Genomic DNA, 16,235 nt, shown 5'->3' on the forward strand with positions numbered 1-16,235 from the left:
GGATACAACTTGTTTTAGGAATCAGTTTTTTCCTACCTTTTCTCCAGTTATTCCTTGGTCTCCTTTGTCCCCCTTTTCTCCTTCAGAACCTTTTAACCCACGATCTCCCTGCAGTGGACAGACAGAGGCATAATGACATCATATAGATGAATGATAGGGACCTTGCATGTGGAGTAGACATGAAGTGACAGACAGTTATACAGGATGTTAAATTAAATAATATTCACCAAGATGTAAAGTATGTATGCAGTCTAAACATTATACAGGACTATGTCAAGAAAGTTTAGGAAGTTAAATGGGTTATCATGAATCAGGTATTTTCATAAGGAGAGACTGTGTAACCAAAGTCAAACAATTTGATGATAGAAGACATGAAAAAATATGAAAATTAGGCAATCCCCACTCTTCCAGTTCCAATGACCTGGTATTGCTGCTGTCTTAGGGAGTTTTGAACATTACTGCACTGACTTTCCATTCTTGGGGTTTCAGCCTTTGTCCTAATCAGGATTCTTTAAAATAATACATGTCTGCAATGCTGCAGATTCATGAGTATGAACAAGAAATGTTTTCCCATTTCAAGAAAAAACATTTCTAGAAGGACACCAAGCAAACAATTTCAATTTGTTATAAAATTAGCCAATCTTTTTTTTATTTTCAAACACTGACTTTATGAGCAATTTCAGTAACTTTAGGCCCTATTTTGAAAACATTTTCAACAAGTATAGGTGTCATAATTCTTCTAAACTAAGGGGTAAAGTACGAATAGCTCACACCTGCTCACGTAAAATCCATGGTGACCATCAATAGTTGATAGTTAAATAGCTCTAAAACTCGGTTTAAAATCCTGTAATTGGTTGGAATGAATATAAAATGTTTACTTGTCTTTTTTCTTTCTGTATTTAGTTGGCAGGCAATTCAGATTTTTATATCTGTTTGAAATTGCATTTAAACAGTATGTAACGTTTTTGAGATTTCGTTTTACTAGCTAAGGATTTGTTGAGGTTTTTTATTTTTAACTGGGTCAGTTAGGAAAACTTCCCACCTATTCACATTAAATCCTTTTGGAACATCAAGGCTTGATAGTTATATAGTGCTAAATATCAGTTGGGACTGTTTACTAATCTGCAGTTAGTTGTGTGTAGTTTAAAATGACTATTTGAATTTTTCTTTTACGTTTGGGTTCAGAGGCAAGTAGGATCTATTATTCAGTTGGAAATTCTAGATAAACATTGTGAAACAGTTTTTAACTTTTTGTGCTAGCTAAAGTTTTCTGTAGATTTATTTTAAAAAAAGATAGAATTTTTATTTAAAAAGCTAGAATGAATAGTTTGGAACTTATAAAAGAGATGTTAGTGTATTTCGTGTGACTATTCTAAGGTTCATTTACAACTTTTAAACCCAATTGATGTTATCTAAAAGTTTCAAAAACCTATGTGAAAACTTCAGTCAAGTTACCTACTGAGTCTTTGAAACTTTTAAGTTAATGATTCTAGCCTTCAAAAGACATATTTAGAACTGACAAAAGTTCTTAAATGAATAATATAGTAAATCTGCCCCAAATATTGGTTGTTTCTATTTTTCCCATAAATGTGGGCCTTTTTCCAGAATGTGAGGTTTTTTCCATGCCTATAGCATTCTTTTGCTTTACCCTAAACAGACACCAAGCAGTCATTGACATGTGTAATGCATCCTTTCTAGCACTGTCTAAGGCTGCTAAGGTTAGGGCACTTGTGCGCTCAAATAGGTTTTACGACTAACATACCGGCTCGCCCCTGTTTCCTTTGGCTCCCGATGGTCCTTCCACTGTCATGGTATCACCCTGCAAAATAGTAAGTAATGACCATCAGGGCCAGTTAAGAGAAATAAGCCTTGATTTAGAAATTTCTTATACATATTCTTTCATTTAAATTCAGAGTTCTAAGTGTTGCTTAAAACTTTTTCAGAACACTCCTAAACCCTTAAGAAAGATAGGATGAAAAAGAGACAGGATATGACAAGGGAGTGGAAAGAGTAGGTATAGATCCAAGAGAAAGAGTACAAAAAAATGGCAGAGTATGACAAGGGAGTCATTCTCCCAGACCACGGAGAAGGGCAAAATGAAAGAAAGAGAATGACATGGTAGTGTAAGGAAAATTCCTCAAAATCAGGGAGGAAGAGTTGGAGGTAAAGCAAGGGAAGAAATAGAAGAAGGGGGCGCCGTTAGGAGGACACCTAGCAAAAGTGATAAACGGGCAAAGGCAGACAAATGGAAGCAGGGAGTTATTCTTGTGTTTGTTGCTACATACTGTGATTTATCGCAACTGAGGACTTCGAGATGCTGGAAAAATATATGAATATAAAAAAACACTAGAATTCATGACATACCAAAAGGTATGGCAGGTAAGAACTTGAAATAATTTAAACAAGAACGCCAATATCCTCTGTTGACACCCAGCCTTTCAGGCAAGGGACATATTAATAATTATCACTGATTCCCACCTATCTTGCTCATTATGTAACATTGTTCATTTGTAGATTCAGTGAGTCCCAAATCATTTCATTTGCTTATGTCTCTTTATTCTCTCACTCCCTTAGTCAAGCGTTAGCTCATTCAGTTGCATAATATGGTCATCATTCAGTGCTTTCTTCAAAAAAATTTAAGCAGAATCACATAGTTCACTTACAGTCAGTCTTAACACAGTTCTATCTGTCTCCCACAGGTCCGTTTACACTTATGTTCCGAGTGGAAGGTTGAGCTGTAGGACCCTGATACCAACTATATTTTCTGTGCAAGCCACCAGGCTCAGACATGGTAAGTACAAAGTACTATTAAGAAATCGCAAATTAGGAAATCCAAACCCAAGGGTGCCTCTTGGCTTAAGGCCCCCCTGGAGGCACCCAACATTCGTAGTGCACATGTATGTGCACATATACCATAGGGCCATATGTGCGCTCCATGTCACATTAAAAATGCATTTTTAAATGCATTTTTAAAATTCTGCATATGGTTACCATCGACTTTGAGTCAATGGTAATAGAATTTCCTAAATGGCAAAATCGCATTTAGGAAATGCTTTGTACATGTGCTTTAGAAATTGCAAATAGGTAATACCAATTTTGTTTCCTAAATCTCGGTCGCAATTTGTGATTTCTTCCGGGTAGAAATTACAAATTGCAACTGTTTTTTTGGCCTTTGTACATATGAAAAGGCTGTTTTGCATTTCTTCACGGGCCAAAATTGTGATTTGGCCATTTAAGAAATGCAAAAAGCTTTCGTACATCTGCCCCATTGTGCCTGGCTGTGCACTAGTCTTGTCAGATAATGGTATGTCATCAAATTATCAGCTGTCCTTAATGCTCTGCAAAGCTCTTTTCCGGAAGGCAAAGTTCATTAAAGAGAGCAACGGCACAGTCACTTACCTTGTCTCCCTTAATTCCTACAAGTCCTGTCTCACCCTGTTATAAAAGAGAAAAAAGGTGAAAAAATGTCAACAGAATAATTAACATTAATTTCAGATGATTTGCCATTGCCCTGCACAAATAAAAACAAGAATATGTAAAATACCCTTTTTCAGAATTAATTGGAGATAGTACATTAAAGACAATGAGTTCTTGCGGTATTGGAGGAGGGAACTCACAAACATCTATGGTCCAGTTCTGCAACAAGATCTGCCTTTGTTCACAGTCCAGGAGCCATCACTGGCAGAGACTGCAGCAGTCTATCTTAGTATATAGGCTGTGACTTCAATGGTCTAGGAGACTGAATTAGCAAATAGGACTACACTCAAGAACCTTCTGCAGCCAGAGAGTACCATTGTTTATGAATCTTTATCGGAAAAGAGACTACAACAGGGGAGTGTAATTATCAGGGAGCTTACTCTGTCCAAGAGGTATATTATTCAGTAAAACATTATTACATACAAGCCTCAAAACTCAGAAACCTTCTTTGTCATAGAGTTCTATACTCTGGAACTATGGCCATAAAGTACCTAGATCTACACATGTATATGAATAAAGAGTTACACAGTCTAACAATTGCAGTTCCCTTTCACAAGAAGACCATTGTAGATTTGATGTTCTAGCTTCTGGTCATCAAACTCCACAAACTTCACAGAAATATAATCACATAGACAACATTCGATCTATTCATCACCCTCAATGCTTGAGGCCATCATCAGGTCAATAGCAGCACTTGGACTGTTTCCCCCCACATCTCTATTCCTATAGGTCCTTTCATATTAATATTTGGTTTTTACCATGAACTTGGACTGACATAACTCCTTATCTGGAGCTAGTTATCCTCATCACCTTTACATAGTAAGAAAGGCATCATTCTCAACAGTATAACACATCCAAGAGAACTGTTCTCCGTGGTACAACTGGTTATCAAAACAACAAACAATTGTTAACCACTAGCAGGGCATAAGGAATTTTTTTGTCGGATAGCAGTTCATGTTGTGACATTCTTTCTGTCAATGTCCTTAAACTAGAACACTAAATTTACACTCATCTTCTTGTGAGAGGGATCAGCGAGCATTGTATGCACATTTTTTGTTGAATGTGTATATTTACGAATCGTGCATTATGGTATTACTCTGCTCTCATATACAAGGACATTTGTTATTTATTTCTGGACTGTTTCTGACTAATGCATTTGGTATAATTGTGCATTATATACATATCACACGAAGAAAGTGTGATTTAATGAGGGAGTAATTTTGAATCAATGTCATTATGATTGTTATGTTATATGTATTTATATGGCGCACGGCTGCCCCAGCAAAGGGGCGTCCCGGCGCAAGCTGTTCGTACCTAAGAAGGGGCTGCTGCTGATGGAAGATTGCAGAAGACATAACATGACTAACAGAAGAGGTTAGTTTTTATGGCCTTTCTGAAGGACTCATGTAGTTTCAAAGATAAATATTTAGCAAGATTTAACAATGCCTGTAATAAAGTTACCAATATATCCTAAGATGTGAAACTGCTGCATTCTATGGTTAAAAGTTACTCTGTGGGAATGAGCATCATCTGTTAATCATGCTGGTATCTGGGCATTGTACTAGACTACGTATTTTCACTCTCTCGACCTGGCATATTTAGCTTTTAAATTCATGGGTGAGCCGAGTACTTCCATGATTTATTTTTCAGGATGTTGTGAAGAAAGAGCCGAAAATAAGCCAGTAAGCAAGTGAGATATGTATTTCCGACACAGGTGTCTATAAATGAATATTAAAAAGTGAATACAATTTAGCTGGTCATATTAACACAAATGTTCTCTTTTAAATGTAGGTGGAGACACCTGCTCTGCCAAAATCCCTGCTATTTATTGTCATGCCATAATTTCTCCAGGATGAGCAGGTTTTGTCCTCCTGGTTTGGAAGTGCACTGACCATGATGGGGTAGTGGTAGACATCAGCCTGGTAGTAATGTTACTGAGAGGCTAATGCCCTGATCTGCCACGCGGCCTTGCAAGACTGCGTAATAAAACCTGGATTTTGTGCTGCGCCGGGCATTACACCCAGTAACTCAATTATTACCCATGGTTTTTGGTTGTGGGTGTATTGAGGGCATTTGACTCTCTACTTAGGTCTGAAGATCTCATATGGGCATCACAAAGGGAACACATGCAACTCCTTGAGGGCCTTACAGGGATGTGCTGTGAGATGGTGAACCCACAGGCAACCACTCACCACTGCCCCTACTCAGCCACAAGAGAGGAAATACAACCTGACCTGGAGATGGTGTGTAACCAGCTACCCCAAGGCACAGGAGGGTATTCTTCTACAAGATTAGCAGAATGCTGATCCCTGCTAAAAACTATTAATCAAGCAGACAGGATAAGAGTGAGGGAAATTTGGAGGGAGAAGACGCTGATGATTAAATCACAGCAATGACGTGCCAATGTGATGGCTCGTTGAGGCTCCAAGAATGATAACGAGAGCGAATATCTTTATTCAAAACTCAGTCTTTTAGCATTGTAATCCTTATAGTATTTTCATTTTCATAGTTTTAGTATTTCATGCTCGCTTATGACGGTATTCATGTGCCTTTAATCCTCAGAAGTAGGTCTTAATCGAGCAAGTATTTGATTTACATATTAATGACCTCAAACCATTGCCTTCATATGTTCAGCCTCTTGCAGATTTCTTAATCTGCTTTACAGTATTGTTGTCTATTTAACAAAGACTCTGTTCCCTTATGAACATTTTATTAGATCTTGCCTAGATACAGCTTTACCTATCTCATAGCCTCATGTACTAAAAAAAATCGTAAATAAAAGTAAATACAGATATACATAAATACATGCATACTATGGACCCGATTCACAAAAGTAATCTGAGACAAAAACCTAAATTTACGACTTTTGGTATTCACAAAAGGCATTTAGGAGTAGTAAAGTTAGGAACTTTACTACTCCTAAATGCATTTTCTGAATACCGAAAGTCGTAAAGTTAGGATTGTGTCTCACTTTAGGAGTAGTAAAGTTAGGAATCCTAACTTTACTACTCCTAAATGCATTTTGTGAATACCGGAAGTCATAAAGTTAGGCTTTTGTCTCAGATTACTTTTGTGAATCGGGCCAACAGAGAGGTGTTAGGTTAGATGTTTTTATCCACAGGTCTGTTAAATTGTAATTTACATTTTGCTTCCACCCGGCACTGCATACAGAATGGGGCAATGGCTCAGTCAATTGCAGCCAGTGCTCTCTTGCACTGTTTCTGACAACATTTTGATTGCTCACATGAGCACATCTGCCTAAAAAAGTGCACTTCAGTGCCTTGTCTGGTGAGCTAATCTCTTCTTTCATTTCATTTTTCATTTACTATAGCTGTTCACTTTTAACATTAAATTTCTGTTGCACATTCTTGCAAGCAAAAAATTAAATGTATGCTTGCCAAAGCCAGCTCCCTACTTTGACAATGCTTGTATTATTAGGGTACACACATATGGCAATGTCCACCCCCCCAGGTTTCAACGTTTCAAAGGGGATGGACTGCCATGACACTAGAGAATATCTCTCCTCTGAGCTTACGAAACAGAGCAAACTCTGCCAAATTCTACAGAAGACCCTAAACGAACAGAAAGATCATGTGTTTCAAATGGAAAACCCATTTTCCCTTACGGTACCTTGTCGCCCCGTTCTCCTCTGTTTCCAGGAAGGCCCTAAATTGAAAATATAAAAACACAGGTGATCATTGCTGATGGAAAATACATTCAGCCTTAAATACAATGAAAGTGAATTCAAGAATTAATTAAAATATTTACAGCTGGACCACGATCCCCCTCCTGTCCTGGGCGTCCATCTTCACCCTAAAAATCAATATGAAAATTGAAGATCAGCAACAAGTAACCAGGAAGACATGGGGATTTCAAGGTCATTCTTGGATGAAAGGAGACATTACAATTAGTGATAGGGAGGGAAAGAAGAGGGAATGATTATAACAAAAAGAGACAACACAGGCAGGAGACATAAGAACAAGCTGAGGAACATAGAGTTCATGATACAGCATGATCATTGAGAATTTGACATCTCGACTGAAGCTAGAAAAGGGAAACTGACATACCCTTGGTCCTGGGTCCCCCCTGTCTCCTCTAGGTCCCGCCTGGCCAACTCCTGGGTCCCCCTGTAAGTAAAAACAGATGAAGGCCAAGATGAACTGGGTCCAACCGAAACAGGTTTAAGACATGAATGAGACATTTTGTTGTGCTCTGTTTGTTTATTCAAGTTCATATGACCATTTGGAAGAAGAGAGCATCGTGTTGACTGCAACTCAGTATTTGTGCTGTGCCTACCGTAACTGAGATGAGTGTCCTTCTCTAAGACCCTTCTGAGGTTGATTGTTTAGTGCACCAAGCTGGACTTCTGCTGTCCGGTGCTATGCATAACATAACACCAGGCAGCATAAGGGGCCATGGTTACTGTCTTTGAGACCATGATCAGGCCCCATATTAAGGGGGCTGTTATTTTTAGCTCTCCTGATGACTTTTTAAAGCCATGCTTTTTTAGACCCTTTAAATTTGGGGGCATATGTATCAAACAATTTTTTTGTCGCAAACGCTGCGAATCGCTAAAAAGCAGCGTTTGCGACAAAAAAATAGGAAAATGGAATGTATCAAGAAAAAAGCCTCGCAATATTAAGGAATCGCAAAATTTGCGATTCGTTAATATTGTGTAAGCATTTAAGGAATCGCAAATTGAGATTCCTTAAATGCTACGTATGAAGCATTTAAGTTTTGCGAATTTAGGCTAAGAAATCGCAAATTACCACCAACTTGTAGTTGGTGGTAATTTGCGAATTCTTTTACAAATGCACTTTTTGCAATTTCTAAAGGTGCCATGTGACGCTCATACATGCCCTTGGGGCATGTATGTGCGCCATGTGCGCACACATGTCAATTTAAGGGGGGTGCAGCAGGGTGTCCTTAAGACACCCTTGAAATTATTCTCAATTTGCGATTAGCAAATTGCGAATCGCAAATTGGGAATAATTTCACATTCATTCCTGAGGGCCTCCTGGCCCATAAAAATGAATGGGAAATTATTCCTTAATTGCAATTAGCAATTTGCTAATCGTAATTAAGGAATTTTAAGAAATTGCTAAAAAATAGCGAATTTCTACATACATACCATTTTGCAATTCTCAAATAGCGATTCTCAAAAAATCGCTATTTGAGAATCGCAAAAGGGTATCTTGATACATCTGGCCCTAAGAGTATATTAAATAGAAACCTCAGACAACTTCATAAAGAACAAGTTACTTACCTTGGGTAACGCATCATCTGGTAGAGACAATATCTAGCTGCAGATTCCTTACCTTTGAATTTCCCAGGCGTTAGACTGGTTCTGGAAACTTTTGCACGCGAAGTACCCCTGTGCGCCGTTGGGTGTCTCCATTCAGTTCCATGTGACATCATTGGTGATGTTTGTGATGGATGTGGCATCGCGGTCGCCTATTTAGGCGCCATACAGGTGCACGGACGTCAATTACTTTTCACACTTTCCACGCCAGAAGCGCAGAGCCCTGAAGTGAACTGACTAGTGTGTGTCCAAACTAGGATCCTGAAAAGCGAGCACTCCTAGCTCTATAAATGAGTCAGCAGAGCGGGGAGGCATGGGTGGATCTGTAAGGAATCTGCCGCTAGATATTGCCTCTACCAGATAAACCATCACACAAGATAAGTACTTGTTCATCTGATAGAGAGTTCTAGCTGAAGATTCCTTACCTTTGAAAAGATACCCAAGCCGACATCATGGTGGTGGGCTGCAAGCAAATTACTAGACTATAAAGTCCTGCAGGACCGAATGGGCGAAATGCCCATCCTTGCAGACGTGACTGTCCAGAAAGTAGTGTTTAGCAAACGTGTGCAGGGAAGCCCACATTGCAGGCTGACAAATGTCCTGGACCGGCACTCCACGCGCTAACACTGTGGTTGCAGTCTTCCCCCTGGTGGAATGGGCTCGTAAGCCCTCAAAGGGCTGCTTTTTAGCCAAGGTGTAGCTGATCTTAATACAAATAATGACCCAGCATGAAATGGATAGTTTCTGCATTGCCTGGCCTTTTTTAGCTCCTACACAGCCCTCAAAGAGTTGGTTATCCACCCGGAAGGTCAAGGTAGAATGACAATGCTCTTTTTAGGTCCAGACGATGGAGGCGCTCCTCTTCCTTAGAGGGATGTGAAGGGGCATAAAAAGATGGGCAGTGTGACTGACTGACCCAGATGGAATGGGGTCAACACCTTAGGAAGGAAAGAGGATTGGGTGTGTAGCACCACATTAACCAAAAATATCATGAGCTTGGGAGACTTGGATGATAAAGCCTGCAGCTCAATCACCCTCGTGGCAGATGATATTGCCGCTAGAAACACTGTTTTGATTGTAAGCAGCTGGAGTGGACAGGTATGTAGAGGCTCAAAAGGAGCACACATGAGATAAGTGAGAACAATGTTCAAATCCCTGTGATTCATAATGAAGGGCGTAGGAGGAAACATATGTACAATCTCTTTCAGGAACCTATTTACAATAAGGGACTTGAAAAAAGAGGATTGGTCACACACCTGCAAGAAAGGGGACAGAGCAGATAACCCTTGAGAGTGCCTAGAGCCGAGCCCTGCTGGGCATGGGTAAGAATAAAGATAAGAATACCAGAAAGAGAGGCAGAAACATGTGTTCAACATTTTACACATTTTTGCCCACGGCAGGCGTATACCGTCTTGGTGGAGGGCTGCCAGGCCACCAATATAATCTTACAGACTTCAGGAGGAAGGTCAAAAGCTATCAACCTATGCCGCTCAATTTCCACGCAAGAAGGCGCAGAGTTGATAGGTTCAGGTGGAGGACCCTCCCCTGCTGCTGCGAAAGAATATCCTCCGGAAGGGGCAGCCTCATCGGAGGATCAATGCTCATTCGAAGAAGCTCGGGATGCTAGACTCTCCGTGCCCAGTCCACAGCCACAAGAATGACTTGGGTCCTGTCATTCTTGATGGGAGAGGTGTGGCGCCGCGGCCAGGGCGACTGACGCTGTAATCTGGGGATCACGGTTCGATCCCCGTCTCCGGTGGCAGGTTAGCCCAGCACCATGTGACTCTGGGCAATAGCTTGCTTAATCTTCCCGACGGCCCCCAGTGCCTAGAGACCCTTACGGGTGATTGTTCGCGCTTTACAAATGTGGATTATCATTATCAATATCTTGAGACCTCTGGGCAGACGTTGTATGGTCAGAATAGCATACAGGAGGCCTGAGATCCACTTGAGATGAAAAGCATCTCTGAGCGAGAGCTGCCTTGGAAACTCCTGCGCACAATACTGCTGACATTGCGAGTTCTCTTTAGAGGTGAACAGATTAAACCAAAGCTCTCCCCACTGTTGAAAGAGACCTTGTGCCACCTCCGGACGGAGACGCCATTTGTGATCCGCTAGGCATTGATGGCTGGGTTCACCTGCTCTGGTGTTCAGAGAACATGTCAGGTTTTGAACCACCAGGGACATGTCCTGCTGTTCCAGCCATGTCAAGAGACACAGGGCCTTTTTACAAAGGGTCCACGACTCCACCTCACCCTGCTTATTGCAGTACCACATGGCAGTAGTGTTGTCCATGAACACCTGCACTAACTTCCATTTAACAGATGAACAGAATGCTTTTAATGCCAATTGGATTGCCCATAGCTCCTACAAGTTGATGTGGCACTCTGACTCCGCCAGAGACCAAATTCCTCTGAACTCCACCTCTCCCAGATGGCCACTCCATCTCAGGAGTGACGCATCGGTCACCACTGGGAGATCTAATTGGGGGAGGCAGAGGGGTCTGCCTCTGACCAAATAGGGGTCTGTTAGCCACCACTGCTGGTCCTTTGCAGTTTCCTCCGAGATCTGGACCATGTCGGAGAGATTCCATTGATGCTGGCCCACTGGAACGTCAGGTCCCAATGCAGAACACGTATACGTATATGAATTCTGGCATTATTTACCAACAGGATGCAGGAGGCCATGAGGCCCAGCAGACTCACAGTCATTTTCACTGAAATCTAGAATATAGGCTGAAACATCGGTATCATAACCTGAATATGCTGGACTCAATGCTCAGAGGATAAGCCCGAAACGGCACTGTGTCCAGAACAGCTCAGATGAAAGGGAGCATCTGAGAAGCATCTGAGAAGGAGTCAGGTGTGACTTTGGCACGCTTATAGTGATGACAATGCAATGACAATCTGGGGCAAGGACGCCTTCAACAGCCAGTTGTCAAGGTAGGGGAAGAATGGAACCTCTAACCTGTGCAGATGGGCTACGACCACTGCCATCACCTTGGTGAACACTTGAGGGGTGCTGGTAAGGCCAAAGGGCAGCACAGTAAACTGAAAGTGATCGTGGCCTACCGTGAATTTCAGGTACTGCCTGTGGGCAGGCAGGATGTGAATGTGAAAATATGCATCCTGCAAGACTAACGCTACCAGCCAGTCTCCTTGTTCTAGGGCAGGCAAGACCTGAGCCAATGTGAGCATCATGCATTTTTCTTTTTTGAGGAGGAGATTGATGGTCCATAGGTCTAGGATAGGACAAAGAATAACAGCCACTGCCTAATTCTAATATCGGAATCCTCTCTATAGCCCCCTTGGTCAGGAGGGCTGTAACGTCCTCTCTGAGCTAGATAAGATGACCCTCCGCCAGCTGTTCTGTAGATGTCAATAAAGGAGGGGGAAAAGATAGAAAAGGGAGGGAGTAGCCATCCCAAATGATCTGCAAAACCCCTTTGTTTGATGTTGTAGATTGGAAGTGGAGGATATGATGTTGGATTCTCCCTCCAACTGGACACTCATGGTCTTTCAAAACCAAACTAGGAAGGCTTATAGGGTGCAGCTGCTGGGGGGTGGGTGGCGGACAACCTCTGGCTACCATTTTCCCAAGGTCGGAATGCATTGTGTTCAAATCCTCGCACAACTTGGGAAGTCTGTGCAGGATGGTGCTGGAATATAGCTGAAGTAGTTGAATGCCCCCTCTATATCCACAAATGAGGCAAAGGGTAGACCGGGTGTGAGGTGTCACTAAGAGACCCTTGGACTTTGCCGTAACCCACAAGCCCTTGAAGCGCTCCAGCAACTGAGTCTGCTTTCTCTCCGATGAGACATGTCCCAACGAAGGGCATGTCCATGAGATGTTCTTAGCCAGGCGTGGCACCACAAGACCACTGTCAACGTAGACAAAACCGCTCTACCTAGAGAGTCAGTCGTATCCAGACGACACCTAATGGCGAACTTTGCTGCTTCTCTCCCATCTTTCACTGTCTGGGGAGCACACCCTGTGCTCCTCCGGGACCTGTGGCAGTACTCGCGCAACTTTTTCCCATACGTTATGCAAGAAACAGCCCAAAGGCATGAAGTGTTCAATGACTGCAAGGCTCGGCTGGCGGAGGAAAACATCTTCTTCTCAAGTGTGTCCAGCCTCTTATATTCTCTGTCTGGGGGAGCGGAAGGGAACGTGCCATGGGATGTTGAAGTTTGGACCACTAAGCTCTCACTGGTAGGATGGTGGCTGAGGAAGCTTGGATCACCCAGGGCAGAGTGATGGTGCTGTGCTATAGTCTTGTTCACTGGAGCCCCTGTGCTAGCCTTGAACCACAAGCTTAGAAGGACATCCGCTAGTTCTTCATTGAAGGGCAAAAGGGGTTTGGATGAGGATGCCCCAGGCTGAAGCACTTCATTCTAGGGGTTAGTCTAAACCTGCACCGAGGGTATTACTAGGGCAAGGACCTCTGCTGACTTTTTCACCACCATAGCATAAGAAGCAACCTACTCCATAGCCACAGTAGGTGGAGGGAGCATACCAGCATCTGTAAAGGTGTCCAGTCCACCGACTTCTGCTAGCTCCTCATACCAGTCCAATTCGTCACCAGGAGTTTCTAACTGGTGTTCTAAAGGGTCCAGTGATCCCTCCAGCTCTTCTCCCATGCCTGAAACCTCCTCAAAATGTTCAGGCATTGACCTAGAGCCTCTGGGCGCTGTCGGTACCAGAGTCATTGTTGACTGAAACTGATCCGACTCCGAGTCGTCAGGAATTAGAATGGAGCTGGCGCTGCAGGTGGCGGTGGGCGACCGGCACCGGGGTAGGTTGCGTTGGCATGACCGGTGCCGATCCGGAATCAGATCCACTAGACCCCACTGGAGCCGAGGCCAGAGCTGTTGTCACATAACCTGCAGGGCCTGAGTGCACACCTGAGGGGTCTTTTACCTGAGCTGGGGTCGCTACGGCTCTCAGGAACAGTGGGGGACGTGGAGTCGAACCAGACTCCAGCTCTGCAGAACTGTGCCTGAAAGTTCCACACTCGTCTCATCAATCCTCTGAAGCTTGGTAGGAGTCCTCTTGCCCTCTTTGAGTATGCTGATCAGATTGTACTTTGTGACTGGACACCCACAGGGCTGGCAAGGGCCCTGAATGTATGCGTCAGGTTTAATCAAGAACACAGAAACAAAGCTATTATTGATAATACAAAGATCACTGTGTTTGGGCACAGGTACATTAACACAGTCTTTCAAGCCCCCTGCCCAAACAATATTATTGGTGGAAAAAGCAATGTTTATACAACCTTCAATATATGGAATAGATGCAGGCCCATGAAATTTCAACCTTGTACAAAGATATGTGTTTAGATCCGTCTTCACTTCCCTTGACACTAAACAGGCACAGAATCACCAATTATGTTTTAACTTTTGAAAAATACTCTTCCCACAGAATGCCAGTTTGGTCATCACATGTAAAACTACAGCATGATAATTTTGAGCTATTCACTACATAGAAAAGCAGTATGCCATTCTATATATATATGCAAAGAGACAGCAAAAGCTGATTTCCAAGAACTTTTGCATCAAGCGGATTTATTGCAATCTCTCAAAGCATGTAAGTGACACATGTTTACATGGCACATTGCAGGATTATCTGTACAAACACATGCAGCAAATTACATGCCACAAGTTTCCTGGACTCAAGTTCTTGGAATTGTTTCAGTGGTAGCAGCAGAGTTGAATCTTAAGTGTTTATCACAAGAAAAGCCTCGTGCATGCTTTTTATATAAAGCTGCTTTATTCCTCAAAGGCACATTTTGGTTAAAAAAAATTTAAGGTGAAGGAGTCAAAAAACTCATGTTGATCCAAGGTATAGCATCTAACTAGGTAGCCTGGATGATAAAATATATAGAATTCATTTGTAAATGTTTCATGCATCATTTGTTACATTTTAGTGTTTGTGTGCTGTAGGTTTTAATAATCTGTCTCCACTCAGGGGAGTTTTGGTTTTAACCTGTGCCTGGGTACCAAAATTGCTCCTTGGATTTTTATGGTAAACTGTGAATGAAGTGAAAACATATACATTGTTTTAGACTGACTTATCTATTTATGCTTCATGTTTTTGTTGTATATGATTACTAATACTAATCTTTTGAAGATGTACTTTACTGTAAGCTTTCTATTTTATCATGTGTATATATTAAAGTAATTTGAGATTTGTGAACAGTTTTAGAAATGTTAATGATTTAAATTAACTCCCAATAAAATATTGGGACTATCACTGTGTTTGGTTCTTAAGGTTTCCTTGATAACAGCCTTCCATTTATCAGTTACACTTGATGATTCTACTCTGGTTGTGTCACCACTAAGCATCAATATCTCTTGCGTGATAACTGCAGAGATCGAGGGAAAACAATGGCACTGAAAATATTAGCTACAGTTTCAATTCTTGTCACAACTTATAGTTTTGTTCCTGTTTTGGGTTTACGCTCGATTATTAGGCCTGGGTGGTAAATTCCGTTCCGCTCGCGGAATTTGGGTAATTTCGCATTCCGCGGAGAACGCGGTATTGCTACTAATTCCGCGATCTGCGTCTACACGGAATTTCTTGCTTGTTCGCACTTTCAACATGCGTTTTCGCAAGATATTTCTCCCCGAGCACGCAAACAGCGTTCGCGAAGAGGAAAAAAGCATTTCAAACATGCGAAACAAGCAATTCCGCGTGTTCGCTGAACCTTTGGGTGCTCACGGAGATTTTTAACCATTTCGCAGAGCTTTGCGTAGTGCGACTACGCAAATTCTGCCCATTAGTGTTTGTGTTCATATCTGTATATATCGTAACTTTCACATGTAGAGCGCAAACCTAGCTAGATAGCAATGGAGGGTACAACGAAGCCAGGAGCCCCGAGTTATGATTTAGGATAGTCTACAATGAAATAGTAAGTGAGTGGTTGGTGAGTCCAATCCAAGCTTGTCTTTTGTTTACAAGTTGGTAAGTGGCTCTAGAGTGCTTCCTCATGGTACTGGAAGAGTGTCCAAAGTGTAAAACATGATGAAAATATCCAGAAGCTCTGCTATGGAGTCATTGCTTGTTAGTTTCTAGCTCTATTGATTCGTTAGACATATATTGAAGCTTACACAGCATCAGGTTATGAGGATAACTTTAGGAATAGAAATGATAGTAATGGGGTCACCGTATCTCAGCAGAAAAAAACATACAGTTCAACAGAAAGCGAGATGACTAAATCTGATTCCTACCTTATCACCCTTCAGCCCAGAAGGACCCGGTGCTCCCTAGAAAACAAGGAGCAACTCTTAATTGCAAAGAAATTATATTAAGCATTTAATGTATTTAAATTTATAAAAGGTTGAGTAGTTCATCCATCACATAATGAAATCCAGATAGGTTGCAGGGCTGCACACACTAAATATGCAGGAGGACTATTTGCATATAATTTAGAAAGAGTGAAGTTGTGAACCTGTCT

The 16,235-nt window shown here is 41.9% G+C and overlaps 1 protein-coding gene across 1 annotated transcript in view; it reads right to left on the reverse strand.

Moving 5' to 3' along the window:
- Positions 1–16,039, reverse strand: part of LOC144783403 (uncharacterized) — a 53,715-nt gene extending 37,676 nt beyond the window's left edge. Inside the window, exons 1-7 of the mRNA XM_078662394.1 lie at positions 16,009–16,039; positions 7,545–7,604; positions 7,246–7,290; positions 7,108–7,143; positions 3,400–3,435; positions 1,763–1,819; positions 37–108 (exon numbers count right to left, since the gene is read on the reverse strand). Of these exons, the coding sequence (XP_078518520.1) occupies positions 37–108; positions 1,763–1,810 (120 nt within the window). The 5' untranslated portion in view covers positions 1,811–1,819; positions 3,400–3,435; positions 7,108–7,143; ... (1 more) ...; positions 7,545–7,604; positions 16,009–16,039. The remainder of the gene's footprint in view (positions 1–36; positions 109–1,762; positions 1,820–3,399; positions 3,436–7,107; positions 7,144–7,245; positions 7,291–7,544; positions 7,605–16,008) is intronic.
- Between the last annotated feature and the right edge of the window lie 196 nt (positions 16,040–16,235).

Source organism: Lissotriton helveticus, chromosome 9 (assembly GCF_964261635.1).
Source record: "Lissotriton helveticus chromosome 9, aLisHel1.1, whole genome shotgun sequence".
Taxonomy (NCBI): Eukaryota; Metazoa; Chordata; class Amphibia; order Caudata; family Salamandridae; genus Lissotriton; species Lissotriton helveticus.